Genomic DNA, 20,989 nt, shown 5'->3' with positions numbered 1-20,989 from the left:
ACTGATACAGAGGATCATTTTATTACATTGAATATTATTTCTTTTTTTCCAGGTAACTTAGATTTTGGCTTTTTCAGGAACAATTTGTCACATGAGGCCAGTTAAAGTTAACTTTACAACATGAATGACTGTTTCTGCTATGTGTGACTTAATTTTGCCATGAGCAGTGATGCATGAAGAAATGCCTCCCATTACAGTACTGCCTGATGGTGATCTCGAGGGTTTACAGTGCTGCTCTGTACAATGCTACTTTTCTTGAGGTCTGGGTAATTCAGCAGAGTGACTTGGAGACTCTCACCTGAACTGTAATCTCCACATAAGTTGGTACATTTTGTTTGGAGAAATAGTATTTAAAAAAAAAACCCCAAACAAGCGAAAAAACAGCCTTTGCAGATACTAACTTCCCTTAAGACTAGCATAATCAAAGGATTAGAGTCAGGATAAAATAATAATTTTGAAAAAATGTTCCTAATACTTCTGCAATTTCTGAAGACTTACGGTTTTTCTCTTTTGTTCAGGAAGAACATTTCTGCTCAAGACAGATGGAAAACTGGGTGAAGAAGTAGTGGAATTTGGGGGAAGTAGTGGTCAGATGGAGAGATCAAAAATTTTAAGGACAGCTTAATGTGACTAGTTGACAAAAATAATCTCCTGGAAGTGATAATTTTATTGTGACAATAGTGAGAAAAATGGAGACATTGCATGTTCAGAGCTCTTTCATTTAAGAACAGAAACCTCAGCTTAACATTTGGGATGGATGGGGTGTTGTCCTTAGAAAAGAATAACTCTCTCCTGGTTTGACATGGTCACAAATCCAGTGAAATGTGCCTGGCCTGCTTTTACCAACATCAGCTGTAACATGTAAATATGTTTTGAGTTCTATGGGGGAAGAATTCTTAATTTACTAAGTGCCTTCTAAATCAGGTTTGTGCAACACACAGCCTTGTGCAGCACCCCATTCCATTTGTTTGATCTGCCAAGAGCGGAGGCGGTGTCTGCTGGCCAGGCAGCAAACACGTGCTCGGAGGCAGCCACAGCTTGTGTTGCCTTTCTCCCAGCTGTGGGTCAAAGCCATGCAAGTAGGAGACATGGGCAGGAGATGGGTTATTTTGAGGTGGAGTTGGGAGAGGAGGTGCTGATGAGATAGGAGTGCTTTCTACAGGGAGAGCTCTGAAGGGGAACAGGGGGTAGAGAGTGTGGGAAGATCTGGGGAGCATTACAGAGAGGATGGAGGACTGGTAGGCTGTGCTGTGGGGGAAGGGGAGAGCTGTGAGGACCTTGATGTGGGTGAGGGCTGTTGTTGGTAATACATGATATATGGGTTCACCTGACTTGGACACTTGTGGGTATAAGTTAAACTGCCCAGGGTTTTCCCTCATTTTCTGATAAAGCAGGAAGTAGTTTGGAAATGGATTCACCTCTACCCTTGTTTGAAAACCATTCAAAAATGATGTGCTCTAAGGACTCTTCCCTGATTATCAGGGAATTAACAAGGTTAAGTCCCCTGCTTTCATGAACTTACTGTCTGCGCTCAGAACAGGCAAAGGGAGAGGAAAAGGAGTGATATATTCTGTTTTAAAGAGGGATAGCTGGGGTACAAAGTGATGAGTACATTGCCTGAGAATGCATGTAAAAAGTGTATTGCAGGTGTAGGGCCTGATCCCAAATCCCTAACTGGGGCAATAGTTTTGTGTTGCTTCTAGAACTGCATGGCCTGTGCACCTCTCCCTGTCCCAGGAGACTGGTGCTGGAAAGTGATTAAGGAGAAAGGCTTCCTTTTCTAGCTCTACATGAATAAAAATAGGGCTAAAGTTATGCTGTACAATTTGCAGGGACTAGTCTTGCTCACCCCACTGATGATGGACTTGATCACATCAGTCTTATGTTAGTAGCACTCATCCTTTAAATTACAAGGATAATAATATCAGGAATCCCTATAGGTAAAGCTGTCTTAAAATTTTTTTCATCTCAGACCAAATATAAATAGAGAAGGTGCTTGTAGTTAATTTTGGGAAAGGAGAAAAATTTCGAGGTCAGTACTTTCTAAGTGATAGTCTCTGAAATTTTATTCCATGACTTTATGAATGCTCTTAACATTCATACTCCAAGTAGTTCTATTCCAGTAGGAAAGAAGATCCTGCTAGTCAAATTTGTAAGTGATGGTGATTTATTATGTTAGGTATGTTAGGTACACCATCGGGAAGTTCAAGGGTAAAATATTAATTTAAGTGGGCAATGGCTTGAATTATAGCATTTTCAGAGGAGATTTTAATGTTACGTACAGACATTATTTATTTGCTAAGCAGCTTACTTTTTCCTGTTCGTAGTAAATTTTGACTGTATTAAGTGCAGCGCTACTGGGTTTTTTATGGAATTCTTCAAGCTTGACCACAGACTCTCGCTCAAGATTAAGCCTTTTTTTCTTTTTTTCTTTCTTTTGGTAAATCATGATGCCTTTAAGTGCTCAGAATTGGTGAGTGAGGTCTTGGGTTCTCTTACAGGCTTTTCTCATGGCCACAGTTGGAGACTCCAAGGGTGTCTCAGAAGCATGAAAGTCCATAAAGTTATCTTGTAGCTTTGTTGGAAAGCACTTGGCAAATTCTAGTGTGGTAGAGAGCCAATCTGGTGTTAATAAGGCCTCACTTCTTCTTGGCACTGTTAACTCCAGAAATTTTAGAAACAGATGCTTCAAAAATAGGCTGGGGGGCTTCCATGGGACATCAAAGTTTAAGTGGCTGTTAGAAGCTGTCAAATCTCTTTAAGCATAAACAAGCTGGAGTTCCTATCAATCTGGAGAGCACTCAAGAAACTTCATGCTGAAGAGGCTTGCTGCACAGAGGAATTGATAGACAACAACACGGTAGCGTTCTGGCTTGCAAAACTGGGCATTTGTTAGGAAAGGAGATAGTACGAGCTGTAAATATTTGACAGCAATCAGAAAATGTATGAGAGGTGATAGGGTCCTTGGCAAGTGACTTTTTCAGGAGGCTGCTTTGAAATAATAGCTTTTGCTCAAAGTGCATCGGGAAGTGGGAGCTTTGCCTAAACTAGCAAACTTTGTAGCAGAGATTCACCAGCAGCAGTGGAAGCAGCCGTGTCTTACAGACTCTGGTGTTTGTAACTACTGTCATGTTAGAGATTAGGTTGGAGATTAGCTGCCCATTCATGTGTGTGCTGCAGCCCCACTGTGGCTGCCGTTGGGATGCTGTGAAATGTTATTGTTGTTTCATGGTAGTGCCTACATGTCTGGTTTCTTTTGGCCTAGAAACTGTACAAGCATAATTTTATGTAATCATTGTACATAAACATGATGAAGTTTACCAGTAGCCATGTCCTTGTTGAAAAGGAGGACAGTGGTTCTAAGAAAACCATGAGGTTGTTCTTTTTCCAGCAAGGAAGAATGTTAATTTGCACGCGGTGCATGACTTCTGATTGGTACTCCTGGCCATAAACAAATTCTTATGCAGTGATGTAGAGAGCTGGGCCCAGTTTTGGACAATAATTCAGGCAGATCTCTTTCAGTACTCTGTTTTTCTTCTCTTGTCCAATCATAATTATTTGGAAGCCTGGATTGTTCACTTTGACTTTATTTGGGATCTCCTAAATAAAGTGATTGCTGCATTCTTAGCTGCATTCCAGTTCTGCAGGAATTGGAGTATATCGTCCTTCAGAATAAACTCATAGGCCAAGCTAGCAAAAGCCATTGATTTATGTTGGAGTATGCCTCCTTAGTCGGCCAGTCTTTCAGAACATGAAGCTGGAATGGTAAGCGTCTGAGCACTGGGTGAGGTAAAATCCAACAGGTCATGAATTTTCCTTGTCAGCTAGAACAAAAAACATATCTAGGAGACTAAATTTGCTAATCTGTTAGGTTTCATTTTGTCCTATGATATGTAGTATATAGTCTCTGTATTTTCTTCTCTTTGATGGTCCTGTGTCAAGTGCTATTAATAACAAAAAAACTGTAGAAATATTGAAAGAATGCAAAAATATTATGGAACTAACAAGAGTCCTAGCCAGCTTCATCATGTGGTCACTTTATACTGAAATTTGCTGTTGATTATTTTGGACACTAACTTTTTAGATTCTGCCTCTCAGAGCAGAGGTACAACCTCCAGAGTATTGGAAACTTGGTTAAGCAAGGCAATTCTAATAAGTAATTTTACATTGAATAACTGCAGAAGAATGTAGATTTTCATGTGCTATTAAAACCAGAAAGAGCAAGCTAGACTGGTTCTAGAGTCTGTTCGTGGTAGAAGAAAATAATCTTAATAATTAGTTATGTTAATACTGTACTTCTGAAATTGTATTAAACACTAATAAACTTTAGCTTAAACTGGTAACTTTTGTAGTTATTTAGTGTGTTAGACTATTTGACAATGACTGAAGCTTCCTTGTTTGGATTGATTTCTGTAATTTTAGTTTTTATAGATTCCTGATACTATATTAGCAAGGCTTGCTAATGGGTTTTCTTGATCTTACACAACACATAGGGAGAGGGGGAAAGATTATTAGTATGTCATTCATAAAGGCATAATTATATACCCAGATACAAATATCACTCTTGTTTGACCCTGGATTGGACGTTTTCAGAAAGGAATAAAATTGTTGTTTTTCACTATAGAACACAATTATTGAATAGCATTTATTTATGTATTTCCACTTGACCAGGAGGCCAGTCTTGAAATATTTGTATGTAAACATATTTGGGCATAATAATTTTTTTTTTTTTTGTATTTACTTGCATTTTAACTCTAAATCGGTGTTGCAGCAAGTAGTCATTTCCACTGTGATTTCTAAGACCAAGTGATTGATAATGAGCAACTTCTTTTTTAAAAAGGTAATATAATACATTTACAAATAGAAAATGAATCATTGTTGCAGTTCTGTCTTTCACAGGTGGACAGTCGTGAATTCCTGAACACTGTAAGGATAAAGAGATTTTTTTTTTTTTTTGTCTTTTGCAAATTTTAGTTTTGCTGAAAGCATTTGAAATTGAACATTTAAAAAAACATAGCGTGAACCTCTTGACTCTTTCAATGATTTTTCTGTGAGGCTTTCAAGGATTGATCTCAACATGTCTGTTTTCCTCCCTTAATCCTTCTTGGGTCTCCTTCTTTCTTTAAGCTATACTACGACTTCGAGTAGAGGCCAAAATCTAGTGGAGGCTGCATGAAATCTTGCATGAAGTGAGGTGGAGGGAGCAGAAGACAGGAGTTGTCCTGAGAGCAGCTTGACCTGTCTATAGGTGAAAAGTGAAGTTGTGCGAGGATAATTCTTGCACTTTTCATACTGCCGGGCAGCCCAGCCCTTTCTTACCTAAATATAGGGGTGAGAAACATTTAGGTTGGTGAGAGCTGTTCAGGTGTCACATGTAAAAATGCACCTGGCGTCCAGTAATGACACAGGAAAAAACCGTGACAATAGATCATAGAAATAAAGTTTTGAGCTTTCTGCATCCCTGGGACAAAGCTCAACCCAAGCCTTCATTAGAAAGACCTTTTCTTACTACTTGCATATGAGGAAGGACTGATGGTGCTAATATTTGCATTAAAGCCATGCCTGGAGGCTGAGGTGCTGTTATGCCAGGCGTTGTCCAAAGATGCAAAATGTAATGTGGGTTTTCGTGGGTCATGTTCTGTGAACACCCTTTGAAACCTGAGATTTGTATTTTCATAAGAAATTTGTGAAGTCAAACACTAGTAATATGAAGATGGAAATATTTAGCATTTAGCATTTGCTTGTACTAATTAATATAATGCAGGTGGGATGGGGACACTTTGTGTTTTATTAAATGGAGCAGGGGCATGGATGTCACATGAGATTTTATTGTTTGGTATGAAATGATCCTGAATAAATCCATGCCTAGTTAATAAACTGGGCAAAGTTATTTTGCAAGCACTGTTTACTTAAATAATTTAATTGGAATTTTAAAGAAAATAAATTGTTGTAAAAATATTGTTCCGTCAGAATCATGGAGTAAAATTAAACTTTTGTGTTGCTTCTTTTTCATGGATGAAAGCGTATGTTCTCGCTGTCATTCTCTTTCTGTTTTCTGTTGTTTTCTCTCCCTGCCATTCCATAGCAAAAGCATGAATAAATGTAAAAATGTAATATTAGAAAAAGAATTTTTGGTGATTATGGGATGAACAACTTTTATTTTTACCAAATCAGTTTAAAACCAGTAATTTTGAGGTCCTATGCAAGCTGCAGAGCTCAGAAGGCACAGCAGTGCCCTGGCTCTGCCTTTGCCCTGCTGAACAGCTGTGTAACACGTTGTATTTAAGGCAAGTGGCTTCATCTTAAGAGTCTGCATGGACTCGCTGCTTCTCACGGAGGCAAGGTCCTGCTCGTCAGGCACTTCTGGCAGAACCAGGGCCCTTGGTCTCAGCGATGCAGGGCGGCAGGTCGCTTGCGTCCAGGCAAGCTCAGTCAGTTGCTGCCCGAGGAGGCAGCCTGCTTCGCTGGGCTGAGGGCTCCTGCTCTGCCGGGAGTGACTGATGAGCCATGTCTTGCTACTGTGGCATGGCACACTTGTAGGTATTTTGAATGCATCTTTGGTATTTCAAGTGCTTATACAGTGGTCAGTATAGCAGTTCTTCTTCCATTCTATACGAGCATTGCTTCTGTTTGCTCCTATTCATTTACCTGGCATCTTTTCTCATTGTCTTCTAGAAGGTGGCAAGGGTTGTTCTGACTTACTAAGTCCGTTTGTAGCTCATGGCAGAAACCACGTGGATTAATAGATCTAAATTGTCATTTTTACCATTGGACTCAAACTTAGAATTCCCTCTTAATATTTTTAATATACTTAGTTTCATCACAACCAGCAAGATTCTCCCTCCCTCCCCCCCTTCAAAACCAAGTCTTACCTTACCCAGGGGGATGGAGGGCAAGAAAATTCCATATTATATTATTAAAATTCATTTTTAAAGTATCAAGGTTTTTCTGCCTTTGGTAAGTTATTTTTTAGATACCTGGGAATATAGAAAACCTGTTCCTAGGCAATGAAAAATACTTTCTTCTTTTATTGTACTCTTTAAAGGAATTTTGCCTGATATGAAGAGTGTTTAAAAATAACGATTAAAGACTGTGTTTTGGAAAAATATAAGACTCTGTTTTATAAAAAAAAAAAAAAAGAAAAGGAGAGAAAACCAATCAAAACTTTGCCCAGTGGGCTAGATACTTTTTTTTTCTTCTACAAAGATTTTGTTAGAATGCCTGCATTTTACAGAATTTCTGTACAATCTTTTAAATTGAAATGTCTTGTCTTTGCATTTTTCCATAAGTTATCAAAGGTGGCTTTCTAGCTTTAAGCTAAATTCTTTGGCACGTGCAAGAGATGTAGTAACATCTTGATTCGTTTTGTGCAAATTATGTTTTGTAATCTGTAAGCTTCTTTTAATATGTACAATGTTTGGAAACATAGAGAGTCCTATTTTGTATTTTTTTTAAATGCAAGTATTGCTTTTGGAGCTGTAACTTTCTTAGAGTCTTTGATGTGAAGGAGCTGCTTTGCCAGCGTAACTTAGAGTATAAATAAACGCTTGTGTAATGCAGCAAGGTGTAAAAAAACTTTCTTGAATTCTGAAATTACAGGGAGAAATACATCCGTATTTAACTAACAAAAACCACTTCTTCAATGAGAGAAACAGATCCTTAAAATAATATGAGGTAATTCCCTTCCCCTTACCGAACTTGCTAATTAGTTTTTAGTCCATCTCCCCTAATGTTGCTCATGAGCTTGGAGCTGTGATACAGAAGTATTCAGTACAGGCAGAACTGGTGATGGGCACTAAACCATTTGATCTTCCCTAGTTTTTGCTTTCTTTTGAGACACCAGATGGAGAGTAGTCACCACCATGCAACTTGAGACAGACTCCGAAATGAGACTTTACTGAAGTTTAAAAAAAAAAAAAAAAAAAGAAAAAGAAGCTTAATCTCAGATGCAGCTCTTTAAATATTTATGTATTAATACAAATCTGCTTGAAAAGCAAGTTGTAGTCCCTGTAATTATTTCCTCTGGAGGCAGCGGATCCAACTTGCTCTGTGGCCATAAGGATATAGTGTATTGTGACAATGAGGGTATTTTCCTGTTTCATGATGAAATTGATTTTGCTTTGAGTGAAATTAAGAGATTCCCCCCCCCCCCTTCTTTTCTTGCAGGAGGAAAACTGTGGTCTTATGTCAGTAAGTTCTTAAACAGAAGTCCTGAAGAGAGCTTTGAAATTCCTGAACCCAGAACATCCAGTTCAACTAAAATTTACCTGGAGCAGCCAACACCTAGTCCTAAAGACATCGGTAGCAGCACTGATTCCAAAGAAAGCTACGGGGAGAGCATGCTGAAGGTGGTCCCACTGAAGAGCAGCCTAACACCAAGCTCTCAGGATGACAGCAGCAACCAGGAAGATGGCCAGGAGAGTTCAAAGTGGATGGACTCAGGATCCAGCTCAGAAGAAGAGTGCACTACTAGTTATTTAACGTTATGCAATGAATACGGGCAAGAAAAAATTGATTCAGGCTCTCTAAATGAGGAACCGGTGGTTAAACTAGAGAGCAAAGGTCTAAATGCCAAAGAGAGAAGTTGCTTACAGAAATGCAGTGTTGCTGGCAGTGATAGCTTCAGCTCTCGGATTGCGTCTCAGGAACAAAAGCTTTTCATTGACGATGCTGAGTCGGAAATAGCTAGCCCTACTAGGATATTGGACTCATTAACTAAATCAAAGAACAGCCCCATGGAACTCTTCAGGATAGACAGCAAAGATAGCACTAGTGAGCTCCTGGGGCTTGATTTGGGAGAAAAATTATATAACCTGAAATCAGAGCCTTTGAAGCCATTGTTTTCTGTCCCAGATCATGACAGAAGCTTGGATGCCCTAGAGAGCAAAATGGGTGTGAGAGCTCATGACACCATAAGCAGGGGTTCAAATGACTCTGTGCCAGTTATCTCCTTTAAAGATGCTGCTTTTGATGATGTAAATAGTGTTGATGAAGGCAGGCCCGATCTCCTAATAAACTTACCTGGTATGTCTGATGAAACAGAAGAGGCAGCAGCCTCAAGGCCAACAAAGTTTACAAAAACTGATAGGGACATGTTGGAAGTAAAGTTATTAGAAACACCTGATGTCTTACAATTAAATAATTCTGCAGAGCCGTGCAAAGCATTTGATCAAGAGCCAAATCATGTGGCACCAGAAGTGGGTGATCCTTCCCACGAGGAAGCAAATGGTCACAGTGGTGTCACTCAGGAAGCTCTTGGGACCCTCTTTACATCTGACCAAGAGGTGGGTAGTTCAGAAGACGGGGCTCTGTTTCAAAGGCTTGGAGCCTGCTCCTTAAATGTGACAAGCAAAGAAGAAAGTTTATTTGTTTCCAGCCCGCTCTCAGGTGCTCAAGACATTAACTTGGACGGAGACACGTTAAGAAATGAAGCAGTGTTGCTGTTTTCCGATCAAACTGGAGACTTTGGGAAAGAGGAAACAGACTCAGCTTTGTTACCAGCAGCTGAAAGTAAAAAGACAGCACCAAAGAGGGAAGACAAAATAGCAGTAGCAGGGGAAAAGGAAATACATCAAATTTTTCAGGACCTCGACGAAAGATTAGCGATAACCTCCAGGTTTTATATCCCAGAGGATTGCATTCAAAGATGGGCAGCTGAAATGGTTGTAGCCCTTGATGCTTTACATAGAGAAGGAATTGTGTGCCGCGATTTGAACCCAAACAACATCTTATTGAATGATAGAGGTCAGGAACTTTTGCAAATGCATTTCTTTTTATTCGCTGTTGCTTCCAATTAACTGAGTAGGCGTTTTATCTTGTAATTAGTATCTTCATTTCCTGTCTAGAGCTTCATTATCAGTGCAGCAAATTCACCCCCAGTAATAGCTTCTAGTACTTAATGATGCCATTATTCTTAATGATACTGTTTTTAGCTACAAAAGGAGTAATTACAGTTCACTTCTGCAGAAAATGGAAGGGAAAAATGTTTTGATTTCTCCTGTCGTTTTGTTTTTAGGACACATTCAGCTAACGTATTTTAGCAGGTGGAGGGAGGTTGAAGATTCCTGTGACAACGATGCCATAGAGAGAATGTACTGTGCCCCAGGTTAGAGCAATCACCTACAATGTTTCACTTGGAAAGTAGATTAGCAGCTTTCATTTTCTCACGGAACCTCTATAGCATAGAGCTCGAGATCATGCAATATCTGAATTTTCTTTGCTTTTTCCTGAATGTCTTAAAAAGCTAGAGGGCTCATAACTGCTTTATTGTTGAACTGTGGTGGTGTTTGCAAGATCATTTCCATAAAGTGTAATTGCATTGAATGTCTTGTTTAAGCAATTTTAAGGAATGTTTTGTTTTCTTGCAGTTATTTGCTATGTGTGAGTACATCTTGATAACTGAAAAGAGCAAATAAAGGAAAGGGCAGACTGAAAAGATGACTAAGAGCCTTAAAAATACAAAAATTTATACATGCAAAGAACACGGGGGGGGGGGGAAACCCATAGCAGTTTGAAAAATACAACCCTAATAGGCTCAGAGATGCCTCTGACATTTTTGATGAGCTACAGTGGGCTTTGAAATAGTTTAGAGAGCTCTTTTCTTAGAACTGCTTTCATCAATCACAAGGGTGATAAAATCAATATCTCTTGGGTTTCTATAGCAAGGATGACACTTGAAACCGAGCCCTCCCTCTTTTCCTTTTTCCAATTTATTTTCTGCTAATATAGTGGTCAAATGGTAGTGACAACCAAAAATCAAGTGTTTTACTTATAACTTCGTATTTTAAAAATTTTATAGCTAGCTTAAAACCCCCTACATTTAGAGTTGAAATGACAAGTGGGAGGCTATTTAGATTTTCAGTTTCCCTTTTTTATTCTGACTTTGAAATACCAACATACTCTTTCTGCTGAGCGTGTGGTCTGGCTGGGCATTGCAACTTGGCGTGCAGGTAGTTGTCGAGCTCAGAATCTGCAAATGTGCTCAGAAAAATTTAGAATAAGTGTTATCAGCAATGGAAGTTCTGAACTTAGTTTGGCATCAGGTGTTTATTCTGTGACTTAGTCCCGCAACTGAAATACAGTAAGGACCTGCTGTCTGTGAATAAAGGTGGTAGGATCTCAACAAAAATTTGGATGCCAGCCTCTTGAGATAATGGTAAATGAAATGTTTTCTGTCTAGGTGCAAGTCAAAAGGGCAGGTATTAAAGAAAAGAATTCTTTTTACTTATCAAAGCAAACCCAACACCTTCATTCTACCCTCACCCCACTTTAATTCAAGAACAAGAAAATTGGGGAATCACAGTAATTCGTGTGGTTGTTAAATAGAAACGTGTCCTGGCTGGCAACGTGCATGACGCCCTGCTAGAAAGAAGCGTTTTCCTACCTCCCTAACTCAGCCTCGTACAAAGCGTTCCCTAGTTGAGTAGTAGCAAAGATGGAAGTGCAGCCTTTTCCCACCTTGTCATCATTAATGAGCTGTGAAAGTCAAAGCTTAATTTTTCTGTATTTTAATGAGGATCCAAAGAGAGGCTTTTTTTTTTGCCCCCTAAGCCCCAACCAGCCAACTCCTGTAGTAATTAAGTGTTTAGGGAGCAGTTGAAATAATATTGAGAAGTCCCCAAATGCAAGAATAAAGTTTTCCGCACCATCATTATTTCCACCTCACAGCACAGGTGTGGTATCCATCCGGGTTTTTCTTGGTCAAGTTGCCCTCTCCTCTCTGCCCTCTCTGCCCTGCCCCAAGCTGCAGTTTGCTTTGTGTGTCTGTAACTGGCGAGCTACAAGATGAAGATTTGCAAATGCAAATATTGGATACATGCAAGATGGCTGAATCGATACTGCTTTATGATTCTTACCTTTCATATTTCTTAATGTTATCTCTGCAAAGCATACTCTTATTTTAGTGTAGCTATTTCATGCTAATTTTTGCGTAGGAGTGTAATACTTGGTATAACTTAGCAGTGCAAAATATGTTTTGGAGCCAAGTGCCATTCTGTTCTGAGCAATGGTTTGATACCTGTACCTTCAATAATGGTGTATAGCTGAGTCCAAAGCAGCTTTCTTAGGACTACTGCTACTGGTAAATCTTGCTCTGGAACTTTTGATCAGTATTAAAACAATAATCATGTTAGCGGGCTTTCTTAAGGCTCTGATGTTACAGGGAAAAAAAACCACCTTATTTGGACGATCATTTTTCATTTTAAGGAAAGTGCCGTGTCCCTGGAACCCATGTCTCCCCTTTATCATGATAGCATTGCTCCTCAAGCTGCTTCTTGGAATAAGGATTTTGAAATTCTACTTGTGCTTTAGTTCAATACGCTAAGAGAATTTGGCAAGTTTGGGTTTTTTAATTCTTTTAAAGTTGCTTTTGAAAACTCATTGTAAATGTTGCTCACAGCTTGCTTTTTCCCTGCTGAAGGAAGGGCTGCAGTTTTGTAGAGGTGAACAAATGATCTTCACAAAACTTCATCAGGTGTTATGATTTCTTATCATAATACAGCACAGTGACTAAATAAATGACTCAAAGCGAGTCTTTACCTTGTTTTGAATTTTCCTGGTGTTTCCAGTGTTGTGTGCTGTGTTGCCCTACCTCTGGGTACTCAGCCTTCCCTCTCCTTTTCTCTCCTAACTGAAGGATGCAGTGAAACTTGGCTTGTAAAATTTTGTCTCCTTGTGTTTAGCTTGGTGTGTGTTTTCGGGATAGAATAGGGTTTTGATATGATAACTTGTATGTTACGTGATTTCAACGTTTTGTTATTTAAATGCACTTGTTCAAAGTATGCAAGAAAGGGAAGAAGTCTTTATCAAAACACTTTTTTAAGGTCTGGTGTTAGAGACTGAGAACAGATGATGAGTCTTGGGATGCAGTTCTTTTTCTGCATTGATTTTTGAGGAGCAAATTTTGGATGCAGAAAAAGGAGAGAATGAATGTGAAATTTAATCGAATTGCAGAATATCTTCAATTTAAAATAGGTAGGAAATTGTATTGCAGAGCTATGTGAAAGATGTAAAAATGTGTTTGAAACACTTTTATCTTTTTAATTGATAAGGTTTCAGGTGTTACTTTTTTACAGCACAAGTTATGAAGTGCTTAGCACTGAAGTGCCTGAGGACATAGTTAAATTTTAAGCTGCTTTATTGGTTGAAGGAAAACATGAAATCTAAATTCTACAATTTAGATATTGGGATCTAATTCCTGGAGGGACTAGGGATAATAATGCATTAATATGGGAGATTTTCAGACCCAGGAGAGAGCAGAGGTCCAACTACATGGGGCTTGCTTGCAGGATCTAGAATTTTGTATTGAAGGCTTTCAGTACCCCAGGTTGTAACCTTGTATTAAAGTAAAGCAAGGTAGTATTGGTACAGGAACAGTGATCAGATCCTTGTCATGGTGAATGGCAAGGACTTGTGCACCTCTTGTTATCCTACAAAAAGCAGAGACGCAATGTGACTGCGTACGTAGACATGAGATGATGCAGTGTATATATAAAATAATAGAACAAATGCAAATTTTATAAATGGAGAAGTGTCAAAAAGATGAGGGAAGAGATAGTTAAAAAAGCTGCATACCATTCCCTGCTAGCAATGTAATTAATTTTGTATGAAATAGCAATTGTAATTTCATGTCGTGCATAAATTAAAAGCAGGGCTAAATCTGTCGCAAGAAGTGGCACTTCTCCACTGTTGACGGCAGGTGGCATTGTACCATTAATGGATTTTGCTGTTGCACTGGATGGCTGTGATTTGCCTAACTTCCCTTAAGAACTGGAGACGGAAGATGCGGTTTATTTGTAATGATTTGCATATCAAGAATTGTACTCGCAAGCTCAGAGTCGTGGTGTGTTATAGTGCTGTTGAATCAGTTGATAAAGCGGGATAACTCTCTTTACTCTTGCATAGTTCTACTCAATAAAAAGTTCACGCTGAACCAACTACTGCAACAACAAAGTTGTCTGCAGATGCTTAAAAGTAGCGCCTGTGCTATACTTTGATTAATGGCCAAACTAAATCTTTGCTGTTCACCTATGATAAGTCAAATGTTGTTTCTCTAACCCACAAGGGAAACGATGGATTATAAATCTTCCCCTATAAACTCAACACCACTTCAAGTAAAACTGTGGGGGTTTTGGCCAAGAATAACCTATTTGCTTTTAAAGAAGAAATGAAGTACTTGTAACTGAGAATTTCTACTGTCTTAATATGGTTAAGGTGACTAATTTGAGGTTTATGTGGGTTTTTTTCTTTAACTTTCCTCCTCTTTATAGTAATTTTGTTTTCTGAATGTTTTAAAGTGCTAAGCAGCTGATGTCTGAACACAAAGTTATTAGCAGATCAGATGAGAATGATTCACTTCTGTTTAAACAGCCCTTTGCTCTCCATGGCCCCTGAGAACTCTTATCACATATTTGTGCAAGCCCCCCTCCCCCCCAAAACCTAACAAAAAAACCCCTCGCATTATCCACCTGCCTGGTGGCTGATAGTATCAGCAATGTATCTCTTTATCTCTTGGTTAATGTGCCTTGGTATTCTGAAGGGGGGGAAAATTCCAGTAACAGATTCAATTTACACGGACAGAAACTTGAGCAAATGCCAGCCTAGCAGGGGGGCCATTATTCTGCTCTATAAATAAGTTTAAAAAAGAAACAAACACACACACAAACCTGTGAATCAACATGTTTTGGTCTAATTGAGGGAAAAGCAAGATAGATGAATTTTGAAATGCAAATGATCGCCTTCTGTTATTTAAGTATTGGTTTTGCCAACTTTATGATCTTAAAGAGTTGTTACCTTTTAAATGGAGTAATAATTGTATTCCATTCTTGACAGTCATTTTTAAAATCCAATTGATAACTGTTTTAGAAAAGCCCCTTCATGGTATGCTTAATAGCTGTGAGAAAGACAAAATTGTCTGCAGCCGCAGCCTAGGTGAGACTGTCTTCAACTAAAACAGATTAAGTTGAGGGTTTACTCATTAAGAGAAATCTTTTAGATACTTTTTCGATCTAACCTGTGAAGCGTCATGTTATAAAAGTGGCTTGCTGGTCTAACATCTTGTGTAAATACAACGTGTGAATGAGATGTTTTATTTACGCTCTCTGAGTTCTCATTCCAGCAGCGGGAAGGTGTTCTGTCGCATCCCTGTAGTTTTTTGGAGGATGACATTTCAGAACTCGGCTGCCTTTGCAATCCTTTTTTCTTTTTTGTCCAAACAATTAATTTTCACCAGACAATGTTTACTAAAAACTGGAGATTTGCTTGTTGAGATTGTAAAGTCAAAGGGAGCTTAGCTTCATAGAAAAACTAAGTAGAAAACTGGCCATCAGTAATGCATCATGTTATTCTGATGCTTTCATAAGCTGTGTGCTATAATCAAGCCTTATTTACACAAACTAGCCTTCGCAGAAGCCCGCACATAAATACATGGTATACTTGGTTTTATCTAAACTGCCACTAATTGTACACAATGCAAAACCTAAGCAAAAAGAAGGCTTTGTGGGTAAAGGATTTTGTTCCTAAAAAGACCGAAATGTTTCAATATGCAACCTGATTTTCATACTCCCAAATGAAGATGTCACTTCTGCTCTTAGACAATTGAAAATACAGATGCAAAGTGCAGCTGATAACCTAAAACATATGGCATGAAAATAAAAATTGCTAGGTTGCTATTATTAGCCTGTATGCTATAATTTTTATTTACTGAATAAGGAAAAAATGGTTTGCCTCTGTTTACCAAATAGATATTTGATGTTGAAAAACCTGCATGTTATTTGTGTATGTGTTTTTTCAGTAGGAGTTTGCAAGCGCTCATTAAATCTACTATTCTGTATTATAGTAATTTAATTTGAGTAGATTGTTTAAGAAGCAAAATGAGTGTGGTAGATTAAAGTGCCGTTGACCCTGAGAGGTGTCGAGGAGTGGGCTGGTTATAGTGTAAGACTGGACTTCCTAGATTTTGTCTCTGACTGTCCTAGCTTTTTGTGTGACATCAATGTCTCAGGATAATCCCAAGAATGAAAGGAAAAAACAGGGCAAGTGAATGAGCTTTGAGCAGCAAAGACAGAAGGATGGGCTAGCTTGATTTGAAAACCCCTGGCAATAGGAAACAGGACTAAACATTAACATGAAAAATATATGGCTGGTGTGAATGAAAGGAAAGGTCTGGAGCTGCAGAAGAAGTCCTGATTATTGCGAAGCTGGGAGTAACAACTTTACACCAACCATTTGGAGTGGGACAGCTCTCCAAAGACACTCGAGTGTCCCACAGAAAACAATGACAACTGACTGCTCTCAAAATAGCAAGATGTCATGAACCTGGAGTAGGTAATTGAAAGCATAGGTTTGGGGAGAAAATCAGGTGTTTTCTGAAAATAATCTGACGTGGTTTGGCACTCAGGCTTGTTGTAAGTATACTACATGTTTCAGGTGAATTACGTGTTCTTGCGGTTTTTTGTAGCTTCTGTAACTAGAATAAGCAGTAAGATGTGCCGAAGCTATTAATTTGTAAAAATCTGGTAACTTCGTCTGGGGGACATAAAAGCCAGTTATTAACTCTGGAAGAAACTGTAATTTACCTGTGGTGTGGTTGTTTGGGGGTTTTATTTATTTATTTATTTATATTTTTTAATTATTATTATTGTTATTACAGATGGGGCTAAAACTTGAAGGTAGTATAGAAGATGGCTTTGTAAAATAAATGGAGCTAGCTGAAAGGTTAATTAGTATTTGCTTTGGTTTGATAACAGAGCAGTAAAAAGTTTCTTTGTCTCTTTTGTCTCATGATTATTTTCAAGGAAGTTTTAATTCCATCTTGGGCTGCTAAGAGGAAGAAAGAACACAGTACCCTCTATTATTTTTTTTTCTTTTAGTGATATGAGAAAATTCCTTCCAAAGAGGAACATAGATGCTCATATGTTTCTGAATACCTTTAAGATGTAACTTCCTATTTTCATACTCCATTTGATCTCAGCAGATATTCATTGGACTTGCCTCACTACTTTATTGTTTAAAGACCATGATAAACTTTTTATACTTAACTGTAGCTGGTTCAATACTGTGTTTTATAAATTGCATTTTAGGCAAAGCATTATGGCCAGATTGCTTGTGATGTGTTATTTAGTGGCTGTATCTTATGATATCTTGGCTGACTGAGTCTGCCTAGAGTAAATTAGCTTGGACTCATTTTACTTGGTTCTCTGCAAATGCTTCTTTACATCTATAGATATTAAAATATGACAAAATAGTAAGCTTTTAAAATTAAATGAGTGTAAGGTAAATAGAATTTCCGAAGCGAGTCTGATGGTTTTTCATGCAATACTGTTTATCTTAATGGCCACAGAAGGGGAAAACATTGTGTCTGATGTTTTCAGGATGTTGGACAAGTCCATTTCTTCCTGAGCAGTTTCAGACACCTGATGGTAGTTCAGATGGGTTTCCTTGTTTTCTTATCAGTGCAGAAACGATACCTGAAGGTATGCTGTTTCTGCTTGAAACACAGGGTAAAGGAAAGGGCCTCCTCGGGTTTTGAAATTCTTACTGATCCACCAAGAGTCAAATGGTTCCCTTCTTAACTCCAGGAAAACCACCTCAATGCAAAGCCCTTCCTGACTCTTAGGTGGTTGGAGAAGCCGTACTTCCACCTAGAGTCTATTTTCTTGTGAGCTGACTTTAGATGCAATTTTTTTTTTTTGACGTTACAGTTTATCCTACAAAGCTTCTGCTGAGTTTTTGTTCTTGGTGATTCGCAAGCCATCTGGCCTGAGTTGCACAGTGAGCGTCTAAGTCCACCTTTAAGCCTGGCTTCCTTTATGCTAACTAGTGCTTGTGTGTGCTGGTTGTGAGGCCTTATTGTCAGCCCTGGAGGAAACTGTATTTGGGAGAAAATGTTTGACGTGTGGTAGTAAAAGCCTTTGAAATCCTTCAGCACGAAGGGTATATTTCATGTTAAGGTGCTGTAGAAAGAATGAGAAAATCAGTGTTGGTGTTGCTGTTAAAAGCTTTATTGAGGATATGTGTTCAAGAAAGGTGAAGTTCTGCTTTTTTACTTTAGAACTGGCACTTCTGTTTAAAAATACAGAGCACTGGCAGCTATGCATCCCTTATCAGGAAGTAAGGTATTACTGTGTATAATGCAAATATTGAGATAAGTATGGAAACCATAAAGAAATGGCCTTTCAGTTGAGACCAGCTGATCTGGAAGGAGGACAGTGCTGGGTAGTGAAGGTGTTTACCTGTACCATCTGTCTCTTTCTGAACCCGATAGCGTTTTACAAATCTTCTTCCCTTCAGTTACCCCAACGGCTGCTCTTGAAATTACTTCTGTGCAGGAATTTAGCATTGCTCTCGACACGTGCTACTTGGTGCTAGCTGTTGTATGGGCATGCACGGGGAAGGGAGAAAGAGAAAAGCTCTCTCTTTTAATGAAGTTGCAGTAAAGTTGGAAGAGCTACTGATTTTTTTCCACCCTACTTTTTTTTATTTCTCTGATTTAAAAGGATTTTGTATTTGAGAATGATAGGATTTTTTTTTCTTGCAAATTTTGTACTGCTAGTCCTAGAAACACCAACACCGTGTACATGTCGTCGCACATTTATGTTTGTACAAATGTGGATAAGGTCCTTGATTTCAAGGTTCATGAAGTAAAGAATTGGCACAAATATCCCCATGTTATTCACTTAAGCTTGTGGGTCGCTACCATTTATTGTCTAAATTACTTTGCTGATGGATTGAGATGAAAATGTTTTCTTAGTGAAGGCAGATATTGTAGTTCAGATTTATTGCAATATTAAAGCTTTAAAAAAACCATATGCCCTGTGTGGTATATTACATTAGCTAGCTACTCTGTATCACTTGAAAGCACTTCATAATCTGTAGTTTCTAAATTTTCCCATGATGTGTAGTCAAGATAAAATGCAGTAATATTGATGTGATATCCTGAACTTATTATGATCGGCGTATTGCATCAGAAGTAATGTGACCTGTTTGAAGTAAGGGAATGTAAACAACACATGTTTATTTCTAGTATTCACAATGTTTTGGTTTTGTGTTATTTACTTATTTATTTAAGGAAAACATTTATTTTAATCTGAAGTAAGTTAACTTTGGGACCTAAGGAAAGCAGACAATGGGTAATAGGAGAAAAGTTGAGCTAAAATTCAGGCTTTGTAAAAAGAGGATACTCAGATGTTCCCTTCAGCTGAGTTTTCCATTTTCTGTTCTGTGTTGATTCAGATGACTTGTCACGCAGTTTCATGCTGTGTGCATGAGAACCCAGCCAGAGCCCTTCAGCCCAGGGAGAAATCTCTGTTACTTGACTGTTCTCAGTTTATCCCACTTGTGTCATTTTTGGTCACGGTCAAAAGTGGATGGAAGAGTTCAGTGGTGCTCTCTTAAGAGATCTGCAGTGACATTTGTTTTGGTTTGTCATATATTGAAAGTGTTCTTACAGTTGAAAGCATGAGCTTGGATTTTGGAGAAGTGGACTCTAGTTTACTTTTTGACTCTTACTCTGTCCCCCTTTTCTTCATCAGTGAAGTGAGTGAGGTTACATCAACTTCCTGTAATGAAAAGTGTGTGATTCTGGGAAAGAAGGCAGTGTAACTTTGATGCTTCAAAGAACTGGAGCAGCATCTGTGATTGCCAACATGAAAGGAAATAATGCCAAAACTCAGAAATGAATTTTGTGTAATATTTCTCTTCCCTGTGCTCAGAATGATTGTATTTTTTTCGCCTTTAGAATATTGTTTTATATTGGGCTGTAACTCAAGAGGCCCATCCCACTGAATGTCTTTGGGGAAGAATGGATTATCTCCTTTTGAGGCATTATTCTAAAATTTAAGATGTGTCAATATGGGGAAGTTAATGGTACTATAGGAACTGAGAATGTAGTATTCAATTAACGCTTGGCTTTACTGTCCTTATTCTGGAATAAGCGTGGAATTTAATTTAAAAATAAAAATCTTCACTTGTTTGGAGGAAAGCTCTCTTAGTCAGAATATCCACAGGATTAAAGCCTCATGGGAAAGAAAACTCGTCTCTAAAGAAGCCCGAAGTATTTGGTTTTTAGATTTTACTTTCCGTTCCTGTTATCTTGTTTTTCAATGTACATTATTGGAACATACAGTGCTAGGAAATCACAATCAGACTGGAAAGGTATTTCCAGTCAGTAGGTTTCACTGAGAGATGCTATGAAAACCTTTAGCCAGCTGGTTCATGTGAAAAGGCCCAAGTTTGGCGTTTGTTTTTTTTTTTTTTTCTTTTTTTAAAGGACAGTTACCTAAAAGGTCTGACTTCCTGAAAGGACATGAAATTAAATTGCAAGAACAGATTTTGATTTTTACACAAATTCTCTCAGTTTACCAGACTTTCAACTTCATCTGGATGCTTGCCTAGGATCTTAAAACATTTTAAAAATGCCTGTAATTATGCTGATACAGTTCCTCATGTGGCTGCCATTATATCTTTGTAAAAGTTTCTTGATACTGATAGAAGTATTAATCTGTAAGGAATGGAATAGATTCTAATGCATGGCACCCTTATAGTGATGTATTAGGCATTCAAATGCCATTAACTGTAACACACTTTTCAATGTGAGGGATGTCCTACCTAAAGAAACGATGTCTGAGCCATCCTTCCTTGTTGCTCTTGCAATGGCAACCTCAGCCCAGTCCTATAAGGTGCTGCTGAGCACCTTCCAGCTGGTGCGGCAGCTGCCCGAGGGGGCAGCCCTCTGCACATCCCCGTGCTCAGCATTTGTGTGCATCTCTGCATCTGGGGAGGTCTGAGGCTGCCGCCTTCCTTTCCCTGACCCTGGATTGTGACTCATCTGTAATTCTCCTTGGCCGTGCTCACGCTAAGCTCCCTGAAATGATGAGCAAGATTTTTTGAACGTGCCGCAATGCTTTTCACAGCAACGACTATGTGACTATATGGTAATTGTTGTCCTCTGCTGAGGAGCTGGTGTGGCTTTTGCCACCGAAGCTATTTTAGT

The 20,989-nt window shown here is 38.6% G+C and overlaps 1 protein-coding gene across 1 annotated transcript in view; it reads left to right on the top strand.

Annotated features, from left to right (window-relative positions):
• Nucleotides 1-20,989, top strand: part of RPS6KC1 (ribosomal protein S6 kinase C1) — an 89,192-nt gene that overhangs the window by 61,124 nt on the left and 7,079 nt on the right. Inside the window, exons 12-13 of the mRNA XM_082480347.1 lie at nucleotides 8,167-9,744; nucleotides 10,016-10,105. Coding sequence (XP_082336473.1) covers nucleotides 8,167-9,744; nucleotides 10,016-10,105 — 1,668 coding nt within the window. The remainder of the gene's footprint in view (nucleotides 1-8,166; nucleotides 9,745-10,015; nucleotides 10,106-20,989) is intronic.

The sequence above is a fragment of the Vanellus vanellus genome (genome assembly GCF_965231255.1).
Source record: "Vanellus vanellus genome assembly, chromosome: 3".
NCBI lineage: Eukaryota > Metazoa > Chordata > Aves > Charadriiformes > Charadriidae > Vanellus > Vanellus vanellus.
Note: the sequence above shows the minus strand (reverse complement) of the source record. Positions and strands in the feature narration are given on the sequence as shown.